Raw genomic sequence first — 22,431 nt, 5'->3', positions numbered from 1 at the left:
TTTGAGTTTTCCACTCCCTCAATTCTCTCCTTATAATAGGAAACCCGCGTCTTCCTAATAAGGGAGTGGTAGAGCTTAAGGCTCACTTTGTATTCAGCCTTCATCTGGGCCGAAAAATCCCTTCTCCACCTTCTTTCAAGGCGTTTACAGGTCGCTTTCGCCCGTCTCAGTTCGTCTCCGAACCAGGGGGCGGATTTAGCTTGTCTTTTGGAAGCCTTAGCTGCCCAGGGTGCGCAGATGTCGAGTGCTTCCAAAATGCACCTGTCTAGGGCCTCACACGCCGTGTCAATTTCCTGACCACCTGGAGGTCCACCCTGAAGAAAGGCCGTACTAAAGTTGTCTTGCGAAAAGGTCGCCCACCTCCTATATTTCTGCTTTTGTTCAACTCTCACTTGAGTCTTTTGAGCTGTATCCACACCTTGAAAGGTATCACATAGTGATCCGACCAAGGAACCGGAGAAGGTTTCTCAATTTCAAGAGCATCCCAATTAGGAAAGATTGGGTCAAGTAAATGACCCTGTCTATGCGTAGGGTGCTCCTACTTAAGTATCACCTGGAGTGCTTCCAGTTCCTGGCAGATCCCCTGTGTTCCCGAGTCAGAGGCATCATCAAAGTGCAGATTCAAATCTCCCAACACCAGTAGTTTCTCATACCGGAGTGCCAGATGGATTAGATATTCACTCAGTTTAGACACAAACTGTGTAAAGGGACCTGAGGGTCTATAAACCAGAATCCCTTTTATCACATAGGCATTAGAGACAGTTATCGAGAAGAAGCCCGCTTCACTGCCCACGATTTTAGTGGGTTCCAGGGTGCACTGTATGGAGTGTTTAGAAATCATCGCAATCCCCCCACCTCTCCCTGTGGTTCTGTCAACCCTACAAATACCATAACCGTTAGGAAGGGCCTCTAGAATATCAGGGGCTGAATCCTCATTGAGCCATGTTTCCGTGAGGAACAAGACATCTAACTGACCCTATAATAGCAGGTCATGAATGTCCAGTTTGTGCCTTCTCATGGAGCGGGAATTAATAAGGGAGAAGCTCAAACTCAGGCCGACCTCCCTAGATATCAACTGCGGGCTTACGCTATACGCACAGTAATTGCACTTCCTGTTACTACCATCTGCCTTCATACTATGTTTACACTCCACACCCATCTCAGGGCACACGGCATAGAGTTGTTGAGCTATACTGCAGGCCTGGGACCCGCCTGACAGGGGTTCTGTCCCCAGGCCCCGGCCGGCCGCGGATGAGCGCAGACGGGAGTGTCTTTGGCGCGGCTTCGGCGCGCCAACGGCACTCCCGCTGCGAGCGTCCGCTGAGTCATGAGGGCTAAATAGCCCAGCTCTGCCTCCAACTAGAGCGCTAACCGCTCCGATGCGGAAGTACCTGGCTCTCCCTGCCTGGCCCTCTGCACAACGGTACTAGTTACCGCGTCGGACCGGGGCGGGCAGGAGCAGACACTGAGCCCAGGCTTCCACACACTAAGTAAGTGACAGCAGCCCCCCTTGTAAATTCCCCAGATTAAAAATGGCAAAAATCAAATGTTAAAACAACTTAGCAAAGAGAGACAGAAGAATGAAGCCTTAAACGGCCGTAACGCAAGGACGGATCGGGAGAGACACTTCCACCGTCCTCCCTTCCTGCTCACCATGTTAGTCTGATGACTTGGAGTGTATGTATTCTTGTGCCTCTTATTTATTTTTTTATTTTATTTAGTGAACTTGTATAGAGCAACAACTGCCTCAGCAAAGAGGCGTCCCAGCGCTTGTAGACATGTCAGAAGAGCGCAGAAGCTAGACCGTAGGAAATAGGAAAGTTTTGATAGCTTTGATAGCTTTACGGAAAGACAAAAGGCAATCTAGCCGGCGGATCTGCACAGGGAGGGAATTCCATTGTTTGGCGGCAAGGTGCTGAAAGGACGGACCCCCAGCTCTGAGGCGCTTCACCCGGGCGACCGTAGCCAGGAATTGCTCGGCGAGAGCAACTGGCGTGCGGGTACATAGGGGTTCAGCAGATTAGACAAAATCTCAGGGGAGGACCATTTTAAGATTTTGAAGGTCAGAAAGAGTGCCTTAAATTGAATCCTTTGAGGCACAGGCAGCCAGTGCAGGCGCCGCAATGCGCCCATTGCAGAGCACGTTCTAGGGAGCCGCAATCAGACTCTGGCAGCTGCGTTCTGGACCCTTGAAAGGCGCGTAACTTCCGCCTTGTTGGCTCCCAGTAAAAGTGAGTTAGCATAGTCCAACCTCGACAGAATAGTTGCTTGGACTATCAACTGGAGGGTGGGTGGGTCAAAGAAGCCTAGCATAGGTCTAAGACCCTGGAGGAGACCAAAGCAGGTGCCAGCGATCTTCTTGGTAAGCTCTTGGAACCCAAGATTAGAGTCGAACCAAACCCCTAAGTTTCTCACAGCTGACTTAGGGGTGGGGGCACAGCCCAAAGACTCCGGCCACCAATGCTTGCTCCAGAGCCCCTTGTCTTTCCCCACCAGCAGCACTTCTGACTTGTTGGAATTGAGTTGAAGGCAGTTGGTGGTCATCTACTGCGCGACCGCTGCTAGGCCAGCCTGAAAATGAGTTTGGAATCTTCTCTTTGAGTTGTATGGCCTGATTTCTGAGGTATTTTTAAAAGCACAGAGTATTTAATCAAAATGTTCTATTGCATTAAGACTACAAACTCGTCCTCAAGGCACTCCTTCCCCTTTTCAATGTTGAAAGTGTTGTTTTTTACTTTGATGTAGTGAGTCAAGCCAGTCTTCTTTTTGTGCGGTGGAGTAGCAGCTTTCTTCTTGACCTTCCTTAGATTATGATCCTCCTTTGGGGTCAAGACAGAGTTTTCACTTAGTGTCAAATGAGCCTTCTTCCCCACTGAGTCCAACACGTCTACAGGTTTTCCCTCTCAGGTACTGTTGCACCATGCTTCTTTATTACTTATGCAGGGAACTGATAATCCACCAACAGATAAACATATGGCGCATCCCCATCTCTGTGAGCCTCTTTGGTTTCTCCTAGTATTTTTGAATCCTCCAGAGGCACTTAAGATAAAATCTTTGGCCTGAGCCATGTAATGAGCCCACCTCATATTCTCTTTTGTCTTTAAAGTGTTTGGTTGAAAGGCTGCACAGGATCTTCTCTCAAACCCATGGTCCTTGGGTAGACATAAATTACACAACTTGAATGAGCCGTTCCTGGCCAAACTGCAGTGGCATCTGGGGCGACATCTGGGGCAAAAACGTATTCACAACGGGGCATTTTCCATCTCCTCCACCTCTCCAACAAAGAGTCTTGTTGCTTTCCAAACTGCACAGTGGAAAAAATAATCAGAAGATTATGACTATGTGCTGGGGCCATGTTGACTTACACTGGACATCAAAGGAAGGCTGCGTGAACTTCGCCTATAGAAAAACCTTTACTTTAAATACAGAGTATTCACCCAAGCTCTTCATGGCAGCATAATACTCAGCCTCTGTATCTAGAGGAAATTCAAGCTGCAAAAAACGATTGCTCAAAACACAAACAAACCTAAAATACCCCATGTTAAAAAGTAAAATCCTTTGCGGGACGGATTTTCAACATACACAGCATTTTTCATAGGTGACAAACAGTATGGAGAAGAATGTTATCAAACTAGCTTGAGCATTAATGGGGGCACTTCTGAGGGTACAGTTATTCTCCTATTTTATATTTATGGCCCTTTGGAATGTCTTGCAATATGATAAACATGGACATGTGTATATTTATATAGATATGATTATAATAAACAACTATTTGATAACATTCAGAATGATGACACTTAATTCTTTATCTATTGTTTGAACATTATTGATGAAAATGTATGCATATATACTACGACTCAGAGATGGCTTGGTAAGCATCTTCTAAAGCATGGTGAGATACTCTGCCAATTGAATTTATCAGGCAGTTTGTCAAGTTTTTTTGCTTATGCATTTGATCGCATGTTGTTTCTGCTTGTTATCCATTTAATTAGGGGCCCTCTTATTTTTTATTAAACAGTACAGAGCACCCACACACCCATTCTGTCAATCTCAAGCCTACCACATAACCAAACAATCGTATTCTATCAAGTGTGTTCTTATATTGTTTCAGAACAGCTAAGAGATTTGATAACGAATTTCTCGAAGTCTAATCAGGAATCTTCATCTGGAACTGGTAATGGCACTTGGATGTTCGATGCCCTCAGTTCTCCACTAGCTAATTCACATCTATTCTTTGCAACACTTAGCTACTCTTGTTGTAGTATACAGGCATTTTAATGATTGAGTGTGGAGTACTGGAAACTCTGTTTTACTTTGTCATTGGTTTTACTCTGTGAACATGAGTTTGAGGCTAGCATAAAAATTTACGAGTTCAATGCTTGATCCAAACTCACAAATTATGCACAATGTTGGCTGAAGTGATTTATGGGACCAACTTCAGTCAGATTAGCAAAGACCAGTAAAGAAGGCTCTTAAGCTCATGTGGCCAGTAACTTGGGAAGGACATGTACTGTAACAGCACAGAGACCAGGCCCAAGCTCACCTTGGACGTCTTCTTCACCCCCATCACCATCCTCTTCCTCATTGTAAGCCAGTTCGGCCTGCTTGTCTGCCTCATACTCACCGACATTACCATCATCCCCATTATAATCCGCCACCTTAGAACCATGTTGCGGATCAACTGGGGACTCATTCTCATCAAAGAAGCGGCCTGCGACGGAATCCGGCAGCATGGTGAAATATGAGCACATAAAATAGAAAGCAGGGAAAACATGGAGTGAAGGCATGGAGGGGAGGAATAGGCATAAGGGCCAAACAGGGAAAGAAAGCATAAAGGTATAAGTAGAGAGCGGAAATGCAGGAAAGCAATCCAGAAAGAGGAAGAAATGAAAGAGGAATAGTAAGAAGAAATGGGAAGACAAGACGTGAGTGAAGGAGTTAGAGACAAAGATAATGTTTGTTAAAGGTGTAATATGGAAGAAAGGCATTGAACACCAGAGAAGAAATTAGGCAATGTGGGAAGAGAGAGTGAGGAGAGAGGGGCATGAGTTGATAAGAGAAGTGGGTCGGAGCAGGATGGGAAAAAGAGAATAGACAGGAGCCACAGATTAGAATCATTGAACACTGCACATGTATGGACCAAGATACAGTAGTCAGCTCATATAAAACAGCAGAGTATGCATGAAATAAAATTGAGAAGTTACTTGCTTTTACCATTACTTCCTTAATGTAGGTCGCCTTTACTTATTTATATGCTTTTTAAATTTTTATATATGCAGGTCAGCAGAAAGATGACAATGTAAACATGCGCAATAATGATCCCAGCAATCCACAACTGACAGTGTACAATGGTATTTCACTGATTAACATATGAATATCGGCACCATGAACATGTTCCCAAATGCATTACATTTCTAAACACCTAGTGGCTACACCCATCAGGTCCCACGTCTCCCGGGATAACATGCGCCGTGCTTCAACACCCCCCAGTCGACATATTGCCTCTCATCCAGTTTCGTACAAAGAAACTATATACTTGAAGCACAAGTTACTACTTGTGTAACGATATATCTGGAAGAGACATTAGTTAGTGATAGATTCCTTACCTTAGAATATCCCCAGGCGTCAGACTGGATCCGGAAACTTTTTCCTAGCAGTACCCTTGCGCGTCGGTAGGCGTCGTCTGCGGCTCCGCGTCCGTCGTCGTGGGCGCCGTGATTAGGTCGTCGGAGTACTTAGACGGCGCCTCCGCGTGCTGACGTCAGTTCTTAGACACAGCTTTTCCGCGCCAGAAACGCAGAGCTATGCCAAAAACCAACACTGGTGCCATGAAACTAGGGCCCCGAAAGGGGATGACCATAACCCTAGATATCGGTTCGCAGAGCGGGGAGGATGGGTGGGTCGGTAAGGAATCTATCACTAACTAATGTCTCTTACAGATATATCGTTACACAAGTAGTAACTTGTGCATCTGAAAGAGACATGTTAGTGATAGATTCCTTACCTTAGAATAGATACCCCAGCAATACCAACCCCGTGGTGGTGGGTCTGCGAACCAATAATCACACCAGAAAGTCCTGGAGGACGGAACGGCCAAAGAAGCCATCCCTCCGGACTTGACTGTCCAGGCAATAATGTCTTGCAAACGTGTGCAGCTAGGCCCACGTAGCCGCCTGGCAAATGTCCTGCAAGGGCACACCCCGGCCCAAAGCAGTTGTAGTCGCTGTGGCTCGAGTGGAATGAGCCCTCAGCCCCACGGGGGGTTCCTTCTTAGCCAAGGAGTAACACGCCTGGATACACAAGATTATCCACCGCGAGATGGTCCGCTTGTGCACCGCTTTCCCTTTCTTAGCGCCCACGTAGCCAACAAAGAGTTGGTCATCCACCCGGAACTGGCGTGTGCGATCCAAATAAAATGAAAGCGCACGTTTTGGGTCCAGACGGTGGAGCCTCTCTTCCTCTCTTGAGGGATGCGGAGGCGGAAAGAAGGTGGGCAAGGTGATAGATTGCCCAATGTGGAAGGCCGTGACTACCTTGGGTAGGAAGGAGGGCCTTGTCCGTAACACAACCTTGTCCGGATGGACTGAAAGAAAGGGAGGTTTACTAGATAGAGCCTGGAGCTCACTCACTCTCCTGGCAGAGGTGATGGCTACCAGGAAGGCAGTCTTCAAAGTGAGAAGGCGAAGAGGGCAGTTGTGAAGTGGCTCAAAGGGAGTGCACATCAGAAATGTAAGAACCAGGTTCAAGTCCCACTGAGGCATCACAAAGGGAACAGGAGGGAACGTATGTGTGATGCCCTTCAGGAATCGATTAACGATAGGGGACTTGAACAAAAAAGGTTGATCAGGCAGCCTCAGAAAGGCTGAAAGAGCTGAAAGACAGCCCTTGATAGTGCCCAGAGCAGAGCCCTGCTGGGCAAGAGAAAGAAGAAAGAGGAGAACCTCAGAAAGAGGGGCATTAAGGGGATCCACAGCCTTTGCTGTGCACCATGCCACAAATCTGTTCCACCTGCAGGCGTATACCGACTCTGTGGAGGGACGCCTGGCTGCCAGAATGATGTTGCAAACTTCAGGAGGCAAGTCAAATGGCCTCAACTGTCGCCGCTCAATCTCCAAGCATGGAGGTGGAGACTGGACAGGTTCAGGTGGAGGACCGTCCCCATCTGCTGCCACAGAAGGTCCTCCTGAAGAGGCAGACGAACCGGGGGATCGACTGACATACTGAGTAGCTCAGGATACTAGTACCTTTGTTCCCAGTCCGGAGCAACAAGGATGACTTGTGCCCGGTCGCGCCTGATCTTCAGCACTCTGGGCAGAAGTGGTATAGGCGGAAAGGCGTACAACAGACCGCAACTCCACTTGCGTCGAAAAGCGTCTCCGAGCGAGTGCCGCCTTGGAAATTCCAACGCGCAGAACTGATGACATTGCGCGTTCTCTTCGGTGGCGAATAGATCTAACCAAGGCTCTCCCCACTGCAGAAAGAGACCTTGCGCCACGTCCGAGTTCAGACGCCATTCGTGATCCATCATGCACCGGCAGCTGAGTTCGTCCGCCCTGGCGTTCAGAGAACCGGCCAGGTGTTGAACCACCAGAGTCACGCCCTGATGTTCCAGCCATTGCCAGAGGCGCAGAGCCTCCTGGCAGAGGATCCACGACCCCACCCCGCCCTGTTTGTTGCAGTACCACATGGCGGTCGTGTTGTCCGTGAACACCTGCACTACACTCCCCTGGACAGAGGGGAGGAATGCCTTCAGTGCTAGACGAATCGCCCGCAGCTCCAGAAGGTTGATATGGAGCCGGGACTCCGCCGGAGATGAGAGGCCTCTGATCTCCGCCTCGCCCATGTGGCCTCCCCAGCCCTGGAGGGACGCGTCTATCACAACTACGTGCTCCAGTTGGGGAAGGGAGAGGGATCTGCTGCTGACCCAATCGCAGTCCATGAGCCACCACTGCAGTTGTCTCGCAGTGCCCTCCGAGATCAGGACATGGTCGGACAGGTTGCCCTGATGCTGGGCCCACTCAAACTTCAGGTCCCACTGCAGAGCCCACATCCGCCACCGGGCGTGATGCACCAGAAGGATGCAGGAAGCCATCAGCCCCAGAAGCCGCAGCGTCAACCTGACCGAAACCCGGGATAAAGGCTGGAAGATTGGAATCAGAGCCTGTATATCCCGAACCCACTGTTCGGGTGGGTAAACCCGAAACTGCGCCGAGTCGAGAACCGCTCCGATGAAAAGGAGCTTCTGAGAGGGACACAGGTGTGACTTCAGCACATTGATGGAGAACCCCAGCTGGTGCAGGAGATGTGCCGTAGTCTGGAGGTGGCTGACGACTGTCTGGGGCGAGCCCGCCTTCAACAACCAGTCGTCGAGGTAGGGGAAGACTGAGACCCCTGACCGCCATCATCTTCGTGAACACCCGTGGGGCGATGGTAAAGCCGGAGGGGAGCATGGTAAACTGAAAGTGCTCGTGGCCTACCGTGAACCGCAGATAACGCCGATGGGCCGGCAGGACCGGGATGTGGAAATACGCGTCCTGCAAGTCCAACGCTACCATCCAGTCTCCTGGGTCTAGGGCAGCTAAGACCTGAGCCAGAGTCAGCATTTTGAACTTCTCCTTCCGGAGGAAGCCGTTGACGTTCCTTAGATCCAAGATAGGGCTTAGGCCCCCTTTGCCCTTCTTGGGAACCAGAAAGTAGTGGGAGTAGCAACCACGTCCTACTTCTGGCCCAGGAACGCGCTCGATGGCCCCCTTGGCCAAGAGGGATGAAACTTCCTCCTGCAGGAGCCGCAGGTGATCCCCCGATACGCGGTGGTGTTGCGGTGGCATGGCTTGAGGAGTCGTCTCGAAGGGGAGGGAGTAGCCCCTCCGGACGATCTGCAGCACCCACCTGTCCGAAGTGACAGTGCGCCAGTGAGATTGGTGATAGCGAACCCTGCCCCCCACTGGCGTCACATGGGCCGAAAAGCACGGACTAGGAGGGTTTAGAGGCGGATGCTGCGGGGGAAGGTGTGGAATGACCTCGCCGTTGTCCCCGACCGCCTCCACAGCGGTTTCCACGGCCGCCGCCGCGCTGGATGTTAGTCTGCGGCGAGTGGCTGGCGGCACGTGTGGGGACGCCCCTTCCTTGGCCACGAAAGGAGCAAAAAGCAGCCGTTTGATGGCACGGGGCCGAGAGGCCCAAGGACTTGGCCGTAGCCCTAGAGTCCTTAAAGTGCTCAAGCGCGTGGTCTGCCTTGTCGCCAAAAAGGCGACGGCCATCGAACGGCATGTCCATCAGAGTGTTCTGGATATCTGCCGAAAAATTGGCGGACCTCAGCCAGGCGTGGCGTCTCACCGCCACCGTCGTTGCCATTGCTCTGCCCAGCGAGTCAGTGGTATCCAGCCCACACCGGATAGAATACTTGGCTGCATCACGGCCCTCCACAAGGGCTTGGCCGAGTTTGGCCCGTACCTCCAACGGACACTCTGGCAGCACTTCCACCACCGTCTCCCACAGAGAGTGGGTGTAGCGGCCCAAGAGGCATGCAGTGTTGGAAGACCGCAGTCCCAAACTAAGGGAGGAGAATATTTTCTTTCCATAATTCTCATACCTCTTGGATTCCCTGTGCGGCGGAGGCGTCGGGAACGCGGTCTGGGAATTTGAGGCCTGGATGACAAGACTCTCGGGGGTGGGGTGGGAGGACAGGAAACATGGGTCGCCCGGAGCCGGGCGGTGGCGTCTGGCCACATTCCTATCTACGGGCGAACCCGTAGCGGGCTTGGACCAGGTGCCCAAAAGAACATCAGTCAAGGCCTCATTAAAGGGCAGCAGAGGCTCGGCCGAGCATGACTGCGGTTTAAGGACCTCAGTGAGGAGGTTAGTCCTCACGGCCGCGACGGGGAGCTCTAGGCCCAAGGCCATGGCAGCCCTCGTCAACACCACACCATAAGTTGCCCCCTCCTCCGAAGCCACGGTAGGAGGAGAGACAAAACCAGTGTCTGGAGAGGTGTCCAGGCCACTGGCCTCCCCAAGGTCTCCTGCCCAGTCCTCCTGAGACTGACACTCCCTGGTCAGAGGGTCTTCAGACCCCTCCCAATCCTCATCACCTATCTCCTGATACTCAGGGTTGTAATTTAATGGGGCCGGTTCGGAAATCTCCAAACGGCGTCGGATGCGGCACCCAGCGGTGCTGCTCAGACGTCGGAACCGGAACAAAGGAGGAATCGGGGGCAGAGGAGACACCTGACGGACCGATGCCGGGGGGGTCGTAAGGTCCACCGGTGACGATCCAGAGCCCAAGGAAGGTCCAGCGGTGTCCCGTGGCGCCGGGCCCGAAGGCGACGGCGGGGTCGGGACCGTGGGGCCCTGCGGCACCGGGCCCGAAGGCGCAGGCGGCGTCGGGGCCGAAGCACCAGACTGCGTCGGAGGCTGAGCCCCCGACCCGCTAGGGCCCACAGACTGGTCCGCTGGGCCCGGAGGTGTCGCGGAGCCCGTCGAAGGAGAAAGGGACCTCATGGCCATGAGGAAGTGCTCAATCTCCTCCGGCGTCGCGTCCTTCCCAGGGACCGGAGGGTGTGGGGCGGAGCGTGATGCCCGCGACTCCGAAGGAGCCGCGTGGGCGGTGTTACCCGAACCCCCGGCCGCATCGCGCGAGTGTCAAGGGGGGGGGGGGGGGGGGGGGGGGCGGAGTCAGAAGAGCGATGACGCCTCTTCTTGTGCTTCTTACCGGACGACGACTTCGACCCGGAGGAGTGGTGCCGACACCCGGAGCTTTGGTGGCTCTGTCCCCGCAACCTGTCCTTCGACCTCCCGTGGGATCGGGACCAGGACCTCACGCGGCGCCGGGCCGACTGCCGGCTTTCGAAGACAGGGCCCGGCAGTTGGAGCAGGCCTGGTCGTCGTGGTCGACGCCTAGACAGGTCAAACACAGGTGGTGGGGGACCTTGACTGACATCGTGCGGTCGCACTCCTCACAGTGTTTAAATCCGGGCATCCCTACGGCACCGATCAGAGTCGTTAGACTTCGAAGAATGATCAAAAAATGATCAAAAAGTAACTGCTCTTTCCAGATCTGCGCTGGCTGGCGCGGAAAAAAGAAGAACTGACGTCAGCACGCGGAGGCGGCGGCTAAGTACTCCGACGACGTCATCACGACGGACGCAGAGCCGCAGACGACGCCTACCGACGCGCAAGGGTACTGCTACACAAAAGTTTCCGGATCCAGTCTGACGCCTGGGGATATTCTAAGGTAAGGAATCTATCACTAACGCGTCTCTTTCAGATTATTACTAATCTACTGCATTATACAGTCAAACATCATTTTGTGTAGAGCGAATATATTGAACAACGGTTCCCAAAAAATCTCTAGGTCTGGAGTCCTGCGGCAATTCTTCGGCATGTCTCGAGCGTCTCTTTGCAATATGTCATGTCAGCTACCCAATTTTGATACCCCAGCGTAGGGCTATTCATCTTTTGGCTAGCAACAATGCCACAGCCAGGAACTTACGTCTCCGGGCCAGACGGAGCTTGCTCATCCTCAACAGGCAAACCAATGGCTGATTAGGTATTTGCTCTGCCAGCAGGAGTCAGTGCATCTGTCACTTCTGTCCAGTACTTTTGAAGAAGTGGGCATGCCCATACCATGTGTAAGAAGTCCGCATTATTTGCGCCACACCTATGACAGTTATCGTCTGCTCTCAGACCATATTTGTACAGTTTCGCCGGTGTATAATATGTTAGATATATAAATTTAAAGTGTATTATACGCAAATTTCAATTTAGTGTTAGCAGCTGCATCTACACCCAGTCCTGTGTAATAGAATTACCGGTTGCCTCTACCCATCCCACGTCAGCAGTATCTGTAGGGTATAGAGTGTCTGTGGTTCGGCCAGAAATGAAGGGTTTAATTCCCTCATTGCCATTTGCAGGCGCAAGTATGTAAATATTTTCAGAGGTGTGCGATGCTTGGGGAGGAAGAAATCAATCTGTGATATAAATTGCCCATGTGGAAATATATCACTCATCATGCGTAGGCCCATTTCTCCCAGTAAAGAATTTTTGTTTTCTTGCATTACCGTTATGTGCGGGTGATGTGTCGGAAGTTTCAGTGCCCGTTTGGCTAGCATATGCCAAGCCATTGATGTGCAATGTACAGGGTGGATTCTGGTTCTCTGGACAGAGCGACACAGGTCCACACTGTCTTGTTCGAACGCTATATGTGGTATGTGGCCATGTGGATGTAACCAATAATGTGCATTTTGCGCCTACGCACAGTAAAAATATAGTTGCAAATCTGGTGCTCCGAAACCACCCTGTGTGTACGGTTTAGTTAGATCTCTCCAGCCCACTCTCGCCTATTTTCCTACCCACATGAGTCGTAACATGACTGCACGCAATTTAGTGAATATCGATTGAGTAAGCCATATTGGTATATTTATAAAGAGGTAGAGGACTCTTGGTAGTACTAGCATCTTTTGTATGGCTATTCGGTCAGCTAACGAAAGAAGTAATTTAATCCACCATCTGATCCTTCAGTTTGGACATGGCTCTACCATAGATCTCGTGTACTGCCGTGTCTGGATCTCTGTGAACCCATATGCCCAGATATTTCACAGGTTCGGTCTGCCATTTCAGAGGGTAATCCAGAGTGGGCTGTAACGTTATAGGGGTTTGTGGTATCACCACTGATTTATCCTAATTTATACTGAGTCCATCTTTCAAATTGGATGTATTCGCTAATGTGTTTCGATTGGAGAACCACGTCATCAGCATACATTGATATTGTGATTGGACGCAGTTGGAACTGTAATGCAGTTTCTGCATGATTTTGCTGGGTTTTATATGCCAGAGGTTCTAACTCTAGTGTAAAACAGAGCGGCAAAAAGTGTGCCTAGTCCCACGGCCTATCCTGATCGGGTCAGATGTATTGCAATTAATTCTTATGCGTGCACCGGGCTCCAAGTACAGCAGCGCTATCCAGCGCAGAAATGGTTCAGGAAAACCCATCCTACTCAGTACTGGGAACATTAATGCCCATTCCAAATGTACATGCCCACACCACTTGAGGGGGGAGGGCATTGGGGTATGTTGGGGTATAAATGAAGATATATTTGACGAATTATTGTATTGTGTTTTATTATGGTGTTGTATGACGATAAACCTTCAATAAAATATGTTTTCAAAAAAATGAATGCCCATTCTACTGAGTCAATTGCTTTTGCAGCATCTAAAAGGGCAGCAGCAACAGGCAATTCTGGGTTTAAATGGTGGAACAGCACGAATATAGTCTTCAGATTTTGTGTAATGGGTATAAAATCCGCCTAATCTGGCAGGACCAATTTACTTAGTAATGCCTGTCTCCTCCTGGCAATTATATTTGCCAAGATTTTTACATCTATATTAAATAAGGACAGAGGTCAATAAGATTCGCATTTCACTGAGTCTTTGTCCTGCTTGGGGAGGGTAATCCGCAGCGCCTCATGTAGAGATACGGGCAGCACACCCTCCTCATAGGCCTCCTCATAAATCTCAGCCAGATGTGGGATCAATAAGTTCCTGTATTCTTCATAGTACTCCCCAGGGAGTCCATCCGAGCCAGGGGCTTTATTGTTTGGGAGAGAATTAATAACATCCTTTATTTCGTCTTCAGTGATATGGTGACTAAAATATTCCCGGTGTGCATCGGACAGCCATGCCAGTGCAATATCATCCAAATATTGGTGTATTTCATCAGGGGTCGTGTCCGATCGTGCAGAGTAGAGATCAGTGTAATATGCTGAGAAGCAGTCAAGTACACAGGTTGACTGTGTGTGTCCATGATTTGAGTAATGTAGGTCATAATATATTGGATAGCGCTCCTCCCGGTCTTCCTCCCTCCTCGTAGCTACGCACATTATGTCTACACAAAATAAACTTGATCTCATCCTCTGCGAAGTCATGGTATGTATCTACCTTCTGTCTGATGTCCGCCAATAACCTGGGATCCTGTGTCGCCGTAAATTGTTTCTAAATGTTTAATGTCTCCTTCTATCCTGGTCAACGGCTGTTGGATATCTTTTAGGATCCCTGCGAGTTTGCCTATACAGTGACCTCTGATCATGACCTTGAAAGCCTCCCATGTGCCTGTGTTGTGGTAAAAAATCTTCACTATGGCCTATGGCCTGGTGTAGTTCGGAACGGAATACCTGCTCAAGGAGTGCGCTTTGTTGTAATCTCCATGTAAATTGTCTTGGTGTATACGTGGGACTAGCGAGTTCCAAGTGCACAGAACCGAACTAGACAGCGCGACATCAGAAACCAGGTCAGGTAGCCTACTGCCAGAATTTTTAAAATACTTGTACTTTGCACGTTGTTTTTAATAAATTGCTCGTATTCACCTGTTCTTCTGGTTTCCCCCTGTTCCTTCACGGCGTGTGTACGGTGGGGTCAAACACTATCTTCTATCAGGGTTGACTCACTTCCTGGAGCATAGAGTTAGCGCTCCACACACAACAGCATCCCTGCTGCGGTCCCGCCCACTTCCTGTTCATCAGCAAGTGCGCCAAGCGGACGCGCGCAGCAGAACCGATCTAGACTGCGCGACATCAGAAACCAGGTCAGGCAGCCTACTGCCAGAATTTTTTTAATACTTGTACTTTGCACGTTGTTTTTAATAAATTGCTCACATTCACCTGTTTGCAGCGGCGCTCCAAAGGCAAGCCCGTCTGCACCTGTCCGACGCCAGGTTCCCTGCTTGTCTCAAACCCTATCTTGGAAACCCTGACAGTTGATGGCCATTATTCAATATACTAGTCAGGAGCTTCACTCTTTAAATGGAGAAGTGTGGAGAAGTGTGGCTCAAATGGTTAGAACGGCAGACCTTGATGCAGAGGTCTGGTCTGGTCCGGGACCAGGGTTCAATACCCACTTCGGCGGGTCTTAGGCTCAATTTCCTCGGACCTGATAATTCTCGCCTCGGTGCCTATTCTAATCATGGGTCCCACTCTGCAACTCTGGGCAATAGCTTTCTTAATCTCCACAACGGACCCAACAGCGCTGGGATGCCTGGCTTCACCTTGGGAGTGCCCGGGAGAGGACATTCCACAGGGAAAAACCAGGAAGGGTTCCTAAGTGGTATACAGACAGTGCCAGGACGGCTACATCAAATACAGCCAAAGGGAGTCTTCACCTCATTCTCTGTTAAACCTAACCTGCCTATACTGCAACGCCCGGTCCCTCCCTAAGCACGCCCTAGAAATATAGTTGCTACTTGACACTGAAAAACCAGCCCTTTTTTTCGTCACAGAAACCTGGCTTCAAGAAACCTCTACAACTGACATCTCTATAGCATTACCCCAAGACTATAAGATATACAGACTAGATCGACCCGGTAAAAGAGGAGGGGCACTGAAATCATTCATAGGTCATATATTAAACTCCACATCATTGACTCCCACTTAGAAAATTGGGGCGAAATGTGCATCACTACCATAGCTGGAAATAAGGAGTCATGGAAGGTTGCCCTTATCTATAGACCCCCAGGTATTAAATCCCACTTTGTAAATAAACTCATGAAAGTAATAGCACCGCATGCACTGGCCTCCATCAATTTTCTCTTTTTAGGGGATTTTAATTATCACGCGGAACAAACCCTAGATCCTCAATCCAGTAATCTGATCTCCAGCATTAACTCCTTAGGATTAAACCTGCTAGCCACAGGCCCCACAGGCTCTACTCACATTGCAGGCCACTCTCTAGATCTATTGCGCACTAATTCCCCGAAAGTAGAAATCAGTCAAATACTCCCGGTCCTTTGGTCTTACCACTATGTCATCAAATTTCCCATCTCAGAAACTTCTACACAGCCTCAGACTAGTAAACAAGTAAAACTGAGTAGACCATGGAACAAAATCAACCTGGACTCCTTCACCACCCATTTCACTTCCCCCCTCTCATCAACAAGGCCACCAACCCTAATAAAGCAGCTGTCGACCTTGAACATGCTATTACTTCAACCTTAGATATAATTGCGCCCAAAAAGGAATCTAGACCCCCTACAAAACTCTCCCCATGGTTCACCTCTAACCTGGAAAAAACAAAACTCTCTGTCAGGGCAATAAAAAGGAAATGTCAACAAACTAAAGACTTAACAGACAGACAACAATATAAAGCAGCACACAGACTCTATATGAAAGAAATCACCTCGGCAAAAAAAGCCTAAGGAAATAGGATAACTCAGGCAGCCAACTCTCACAGAGAGCTATACAAAATAGTTAAAGAATTTACGAACCCCCCTGCCTGTCAGCCTCCACTCACCGAATCCCAAGATTGGGTTAACTCTGTATCATCCTATTTCCATGAGAAAAATTAACAACATTCTTAAACTCTTCCCCCAATCAACACACCCTACCAGACCAGGCCTCTACTCAAAAAGGTCAACAAAGTATCCGCTCCCCTAGCCATAGCCCTCAAAGAATTTCAACCTTTCTCAGAAACAGAAGTAACATCCACTTTGTACAAAATGAAATCTGGATCCCCTGGTGATCCAGCCTCCTCTCAGATTTTAGCAAAATTGCACCTGCCCTGATTCCCGACTTAACTGAGATCCTTAATCTTTCCTTATCGCACGCTTCTGTTCCCTTGCACTGGAAGGAGGCCACGATTAGACCAAATTTAAAGAATCCCTCGGCCGACACTAAACAACTCTCTAATTACCGGCCCATTTCACTCCTGTCACTATTTGGAAAGATCATGGAATCCTTGATAAACAAACAACTAGGCAGATATTGTGAGACAAACAAACTCCTAGATCAGATATTGTGAGACAAACAAACTCCTAGATCGATCTCATCAGGATTCAGGGCGTTTCATACTACCGAGACTGGGATAGTAGATAATGTCAGGATGACTCTCGATGCAGGACAATCTGCCATATTGGTCCTACTCGACTAGCCTTCGACACCATCTCGCACCACATTCTTTAAGAACGTCTTGCAGAGATTGGGGTCGAAGGCTCAGCCTTACTTTGGATCAAAAGTTATCTGACCGAAAAGCAATCAAAGGTCCAATTAGGAGCATACACCTCTAGTTACCAGGAAAACAACAAAGGTGTCCCCCAGGGATCAATATTGAGCCCTACACTCTTTAACTTATACGTATCCCCCTGGCTCAAGTAATCAGAGCTTGCGGTTTTGGAACCGTGTCGTACGCTGACGACACTCAGCTACTGATCACCGTAGGCCCAGATCCTAATGAAACCATATTGAGTTGCTAAAAGTGCGTGGTTTCAATACATGATTGGATGACCAACAACTTTTTGATGCTGAATGCTGGCAAAACGGAGATTGTGCTCTTCGGAAATGCTGACAAACTCTGGACAGATGAATGGTGGCCACCGACACTGGGACCTTGCCCCTCTCCCAAGACCTCAGTCAGGAACCTAGGGGTGACAATTGACAACAGGTTGTCCATAACTGAACATGTCTACAAAATAGTGCACACTAGTTTTGGACTGATGCGCAGCCTGAGGAAAATATTCAAATGTATCCCCCTTCCGTCCCGCATGCCCTTAGTCTAAGGCTTAATTATCAGCCATATGGATTATGGAAATGCTCTGCTGGCTTCCATAAATGAAAACCTCCTGGCAAAACTCCAGGTACTGCAAAACACAGCAGCCAGAATGGTGCTTAATCTTCCTCCCCGCAACCCATTGGTGCCCAGCCTCAAGACCCTTCACTGGCTCCCTATAAAGAAACGCATTAAGTTCAAATTATGCTGCCTAGTCCATAAAACTATCTATGGACAAGGACCGAAATATCTAGAACAAAAACTCAAATTCCACAGTTCGGTCAGAACTCTCCGATCCTCCAGTAAGCTGCTTCTAACCACTCCCAAAGTCCGCAAAGTTAGAAACGGCAACAGGGCCTTCTCCAAAATAGCCCCAACACATCAGGACAGAACCCAACCATCTGAGATTCCGAAGAAACCTAAAACCCTGGCTTTTCTAATCACCTGATCACTGTCCCCAGTTTTGAGGTTCTGCAAGCGCTCTGAGATCTTCGGGTGATTTATGCGTTATATAAATACACATACAAATACAAATACAAATACACAGGTGCATGATCCAACAGAGTCTTGGGCATGTGTGCAATAGATGTGGTCCACGTGCATATCTCCTGCGTTGCTATCCAGAAGTCAATTTTGGACCATGTATTGCGAGTTGTGGACGTGCAAGTGCTCTCTTTCTTATGTGGGTGTCGCATGCGCCAGATATCAGTAATTGCATATTCTTCCATACCTTCACTAAGAGCCCTCGCTGCTTGTCGCCTATACCTCTCATTTCCTGAGGTTCTATCCATGGAAGGGTCTAAGCATGTATTGAAATCTCCACCCCATACGACTGCCGTGGGCGTGAGGGTACGCAGCATGGCCAAGATATGTGCAACAAAACCAGGGTCGTCCGTATTTGGGCCGTAAGTTGTGACAATAGTCAAGGCGGTACCTCCAAAGTTACCCTGGACTATAACATACCGGCCCTGGTCATCTTTAACAGAGTCTAATAATGTGAAGGGGACGCTCCACTTAATAAGGAGCAGCACAACCCTGGCATACGTGGAGTAAGAAGAGGCCATACGGTACGTTGCCCATCTCCCACCTATTCTGCCTTCAGTGTAATCAATTAGGTGTGTTTTCTGAATACAGGCAATATCAACCCTTTGTCGGTCTAAATATGGGAGGACTTTGCGAATTTTCTTCGGATTTTGTGGCCCTTGGGCTTTCCATGTCATAATTGTCAGTGGTCTAGTGGTGCGTGTTTTGTCAGTCATTCCCTAGTATGTAGCTGTATTGAGCATCATGGGATCTCGCGGAAATGCCACGTATGTTGCAAAGGGCGTCATCTTTAGTACTGCCGACCAATTTTCTTAAACTCCCTCCTCCCTCCCACCTAGCCTCCCCAATGACAGCGAAGAAAATCCTCATTAAACCATAGCATTCCCACCACCCGTGTCCATCTTCCCTTGCCTCGTGTCCATCTGTTGGTGCATGTCTTCGGCTTTGGAAATTCTACGATCAGCCATATCTATACAGTCCGTGCGTCTGTCCAGCCATTCAGACAGCTGATCAACTCTGTGAGAATATCTATTTGTCATCAATATTGAAGAGGGTGGCCTGGATCGTGGCAAACAGATTCCATGTCACTGGCAGCTTCCGCGCCCGCCCGCGTTTCTGCCCGCTACACAAGTGGGTGATCATCCTGGCTGTGTTCAAGTGCCTTTTTCTGTTGTTCAAATTGGAGTTTCGATTGGGTCATGTCCGGATGCCCCATCTCGTCCCGGTGGATTGCGGAATGAGTGGCACTCCTGGGTCTGATCTTAGTTTTTCCCGACAATACACAAGGACCTGTGGAAGCACCAACAGTGCAGCACGTCTTTGTAGCTTCAGTAGACCTGCGGGGGTGCCCAGTCCACTGCTCTCCCACACTGTTGCACGCCCCAAACAATATCCTGAAAGTGCGCTGCTCTATTCTTGGTATTGTCTCTGGACAACAGCAGAGCGGCAACTATTTCAACAGGAAGACACTCCAAATGACCATTGGCTCCTCAGTGTTTCGCCTCTGGTGTGGTGCTGCCCAGGACCCAGACTTCGCTCCCGCTTTGCGGACTCCAATATAGTATGCACTTGTGTGTTGTGTAATTCAGTGAAGCCGCCCGGTCTAGGGGGGAACCTACCATTCCAAGCAGGGTATCGCAACAGTCCTCCCGGCTCCTGGTCTACGTGATCGAATAGAGGGTGTATATTTGAGCCGTCGCGCTCAGCTGCTCCCTCTGACCATCCATCCCAGCATGTGTCCAGGCCTAGATATATTTTTTTTTTTTAAACACATTTTGTTTTGATTGAATTGACTAAATAAAGGAAGTACACCAGTTTTACAGTTCAATGCCATTTATAGTGATTGTATGAGTCTCTGTTCTTTAACATGTGTTAAGCGCTCTGATACCCGCAAGGGTCTTGTTCGCACTATATAAAACCTTCAAAATAAAATTCGAGGACTTAGAAAAGTAAATCAGCACCACAAGATTTACAGACAAATAATAAAAGTATATGCATATAATATTGGACATTCCCTTGATGACGAAGCCATATCCCCCAACCATTTCCCCCAAACCTTATGATATTTCTTAGGACATCCACAACCTCATACATAACCTTCTCATGCCTGGCACACCAATTCACCCCAGCCCTCCATTGTCCAACACTCAGAGGTTCGGAGAGCTTCCAAGAGGCTGCCATGTCTCTTTTTGCAACTACTATTGCCGTAGTGTAAAACAACTTTTCGTTCTGAGACCCATTCAGCCCATCAGTGATACCCAGGATCATGTGCTGGGTCATGGGGGACCTCCCACCCCAAAACCTTGGTTAGTTTCTCCTCTATCTCCTCCCAGAACCTCTCCAAGTAGCGACATACCCATACCATATGGAAAAAGTCTGCAGGATTGTGACCGCACCTGGCGCAAGCAGAGGTTGGGCTGAGTCCGGCCCGGTGAAGGCGCATCGGGTAAGCTATGCAGCATGTAAATTTAGTTGTACCAAGCACAATCTAGCGGAAGCAGTGACCGTCCTAGAAGCCATAAGGGTGTCACGCCAATCCTCTGCATCCAAGGTGCCCACCCAAACCTCACATTGAGCTCGCAGTCGGTCTAAGGAAGTGGGGGTATTGTTGATCCGTGTACGATAGATGCAGGAGATGCCATCCCTCCCCAGGTCACAGAACATTATCTAAACCTCAGGCGAGCTGTGGTCAGGAAGACGTGTGCCAATCGCAAGGTGGATGTGAAGGACGTGGCATAACTGCAAATACCTATAGAATTATAACTGGTGCAAGGAGTATCTGTTTTGTAGGTCACCGAAGGTCTGCATGTGGTCCCCCACCTACACATCGCCTACCTGTGAAATGCCTATAAGATCCCAGGCTGTAAAACCCTGTAATGCATTGACTTCTTTCAACCAGGTCCCATGCCACAAGGTTGTACATTGGGTCAGTGTGTGTGTCCATTTGGTGTATCGCATTGCCGCCCGCCAGGCCAGCAACTCGGAGCGTTATCTCTGGTAAGCGGTGGGAATAGGGACCACACATAGCATAGCTTGAACCTTGGCGAAGCCCAACTCTCCGACCTCGAGCCTGTATGCCGGGTCCGACCAACCCCGTTGAACCAATCGTGTATGCAGAGAAGCAGCGCATCCAAATAATACCAATAGAGGTGGGTCATCCCCAAGCCCCCATCGAAGGTGAGGACATTGAGTGCCAATTATGCCCTACCTTTTCCCCATAAAAACTTGCTGGCTATGCTATAGAGTTCACGGAACCAGGTTCTGGGAAAGCGGACGGGGGTGTTTTGTAACACGTACAGGAAGCGGGGGATCACCATCATTTTAAATAGGCCGACCTTCTCCATGGGATTCAGGGCAATGGCTGCCACTTCTGGAGGTCTGCCTTAACCCGTTTCACCAGTGGGGCAATGTTGAGGGCCCAGCTGAGCTCAGGGAGCAAGGTCATCCATTTTTTTTTTTTTTTTTTTAAATATATTTTTATTGCAGGAATTAGTACAACAATACAGTAATGACCAGCATCATATTATAGCCAACTCTTACACAACACAGCCCGCCGACCCCCTTCCATAGTATTGCTATGCAGCCAAGCGGCTCGTGTTCTTGGGGTAGGCGGTGAATGTAGCTGGGGTCAGTAGGGTGCTGGAGCTGGTCCGGATAACACACTGTCCGTCATCTGCTTTTCTAAACAAACCCCAACCCCCAAAAATAAGAAACCCCCCCCCCCTCAACTACCAGACATTATGAAACGCCCCCCCCCCCCCCCCCCCCCCCACCATCAGCGCCAGGGAGTTTATCATTGTAGGATCCACTGTTTGACCCCCGGGGAAGACAATAGTGCTGTTAATGCTAGTGTTCAAAGGGACTCGGGTCTAGTTGCTTCTTCGTTTTCGGAATCGCTGGGGGTACAATAATCCCTGAGGGCCTGCACCAGCGTTTCCCATTCCAACGCGGCCTCCTGCGCCTTCTCATTGCTTTGCCTCCAAGCCAACTGATATCGCAGCGCGCTCTCACCCGCCGCCCATTTCAAGAGTTCACCGTGCCATCTGCTGCCCGTAGGACCAGCACGTGCCTTCCAATTCCTGGTCACCTCCCGTTTAGCCAGTAGGAGCCCCAGATCTATAAATTTACTGGAGATTTTATTCCGGGGGGTATGGGGGAACCAGTGCAGTAGCCCTACCGCCGCGTCGAACGATAAGCGCCTCCCCGTCACCTCTTCTAAGGTCGCCGCCACCTCCTGCCAGTAGGCCGCCAATCCGGGACAGGCCCATAGCATGTGTAGGAGGTCCGCCTCCTGAGCCGGGCACCTAGGGCATTCCGCCGAGGCTGTGGCAAAATAACGCCTGATCTTAACCGGGGTCAGGT

At 49.5% G+C, this 22,431-nt stretch overlaps 1 protein-coding gene across 5 annotated transcripts in view; it reads right to left on the bottom strand.

The window, feature by feature from the left end:
- GOLM2 (golgi membrane protein 2) overlaps nucleotides 1–22,431 on the bottom strand; it is a 510,098-nt gene that overhangs the window by 98,950 nt on the left and 388,717 nt on the right. For 2 of the 5 annotated variants that reach the window (XM_086957904.1, XM_086957906.1), the window contains one exon: nucleotides 4,544–4,711. The exons of 2 other annotated variants lie outside the window; for them this stretch is intronic. In XM_086957904.1, the coding sequence (XP_086814030.1) occupies nucleotides 4,544–4,711 (168 nt within the window). The remainder of the gene's footprint in view (nucleotides 1–4,543; nucleotides 4,712–22,431) is intronic. One more of the 5 variants, XM_086957905.1, reaches the window with a different exon arrangement.

This window comes from Lissotriton vulgaris, chromosome 2_1 (genome assembly GCF_964263255.1).
Source record: "Lissotriton vulgaris chromosome 2_1, aLisVul1.2, whole genome shotgun sequence".
Taxonomy (NCBI): Eukaryota; Metazoa; Chordata; class Amphibia; order Caudata; family Salamandridae; genus Lissotriton; species Lissotriton vulgaris.
The sequence above is the reverse complement of the archived record's forward strand: the minus strand, read 5'-3'. Positions and strand labels throughout refer to the sequence as shown.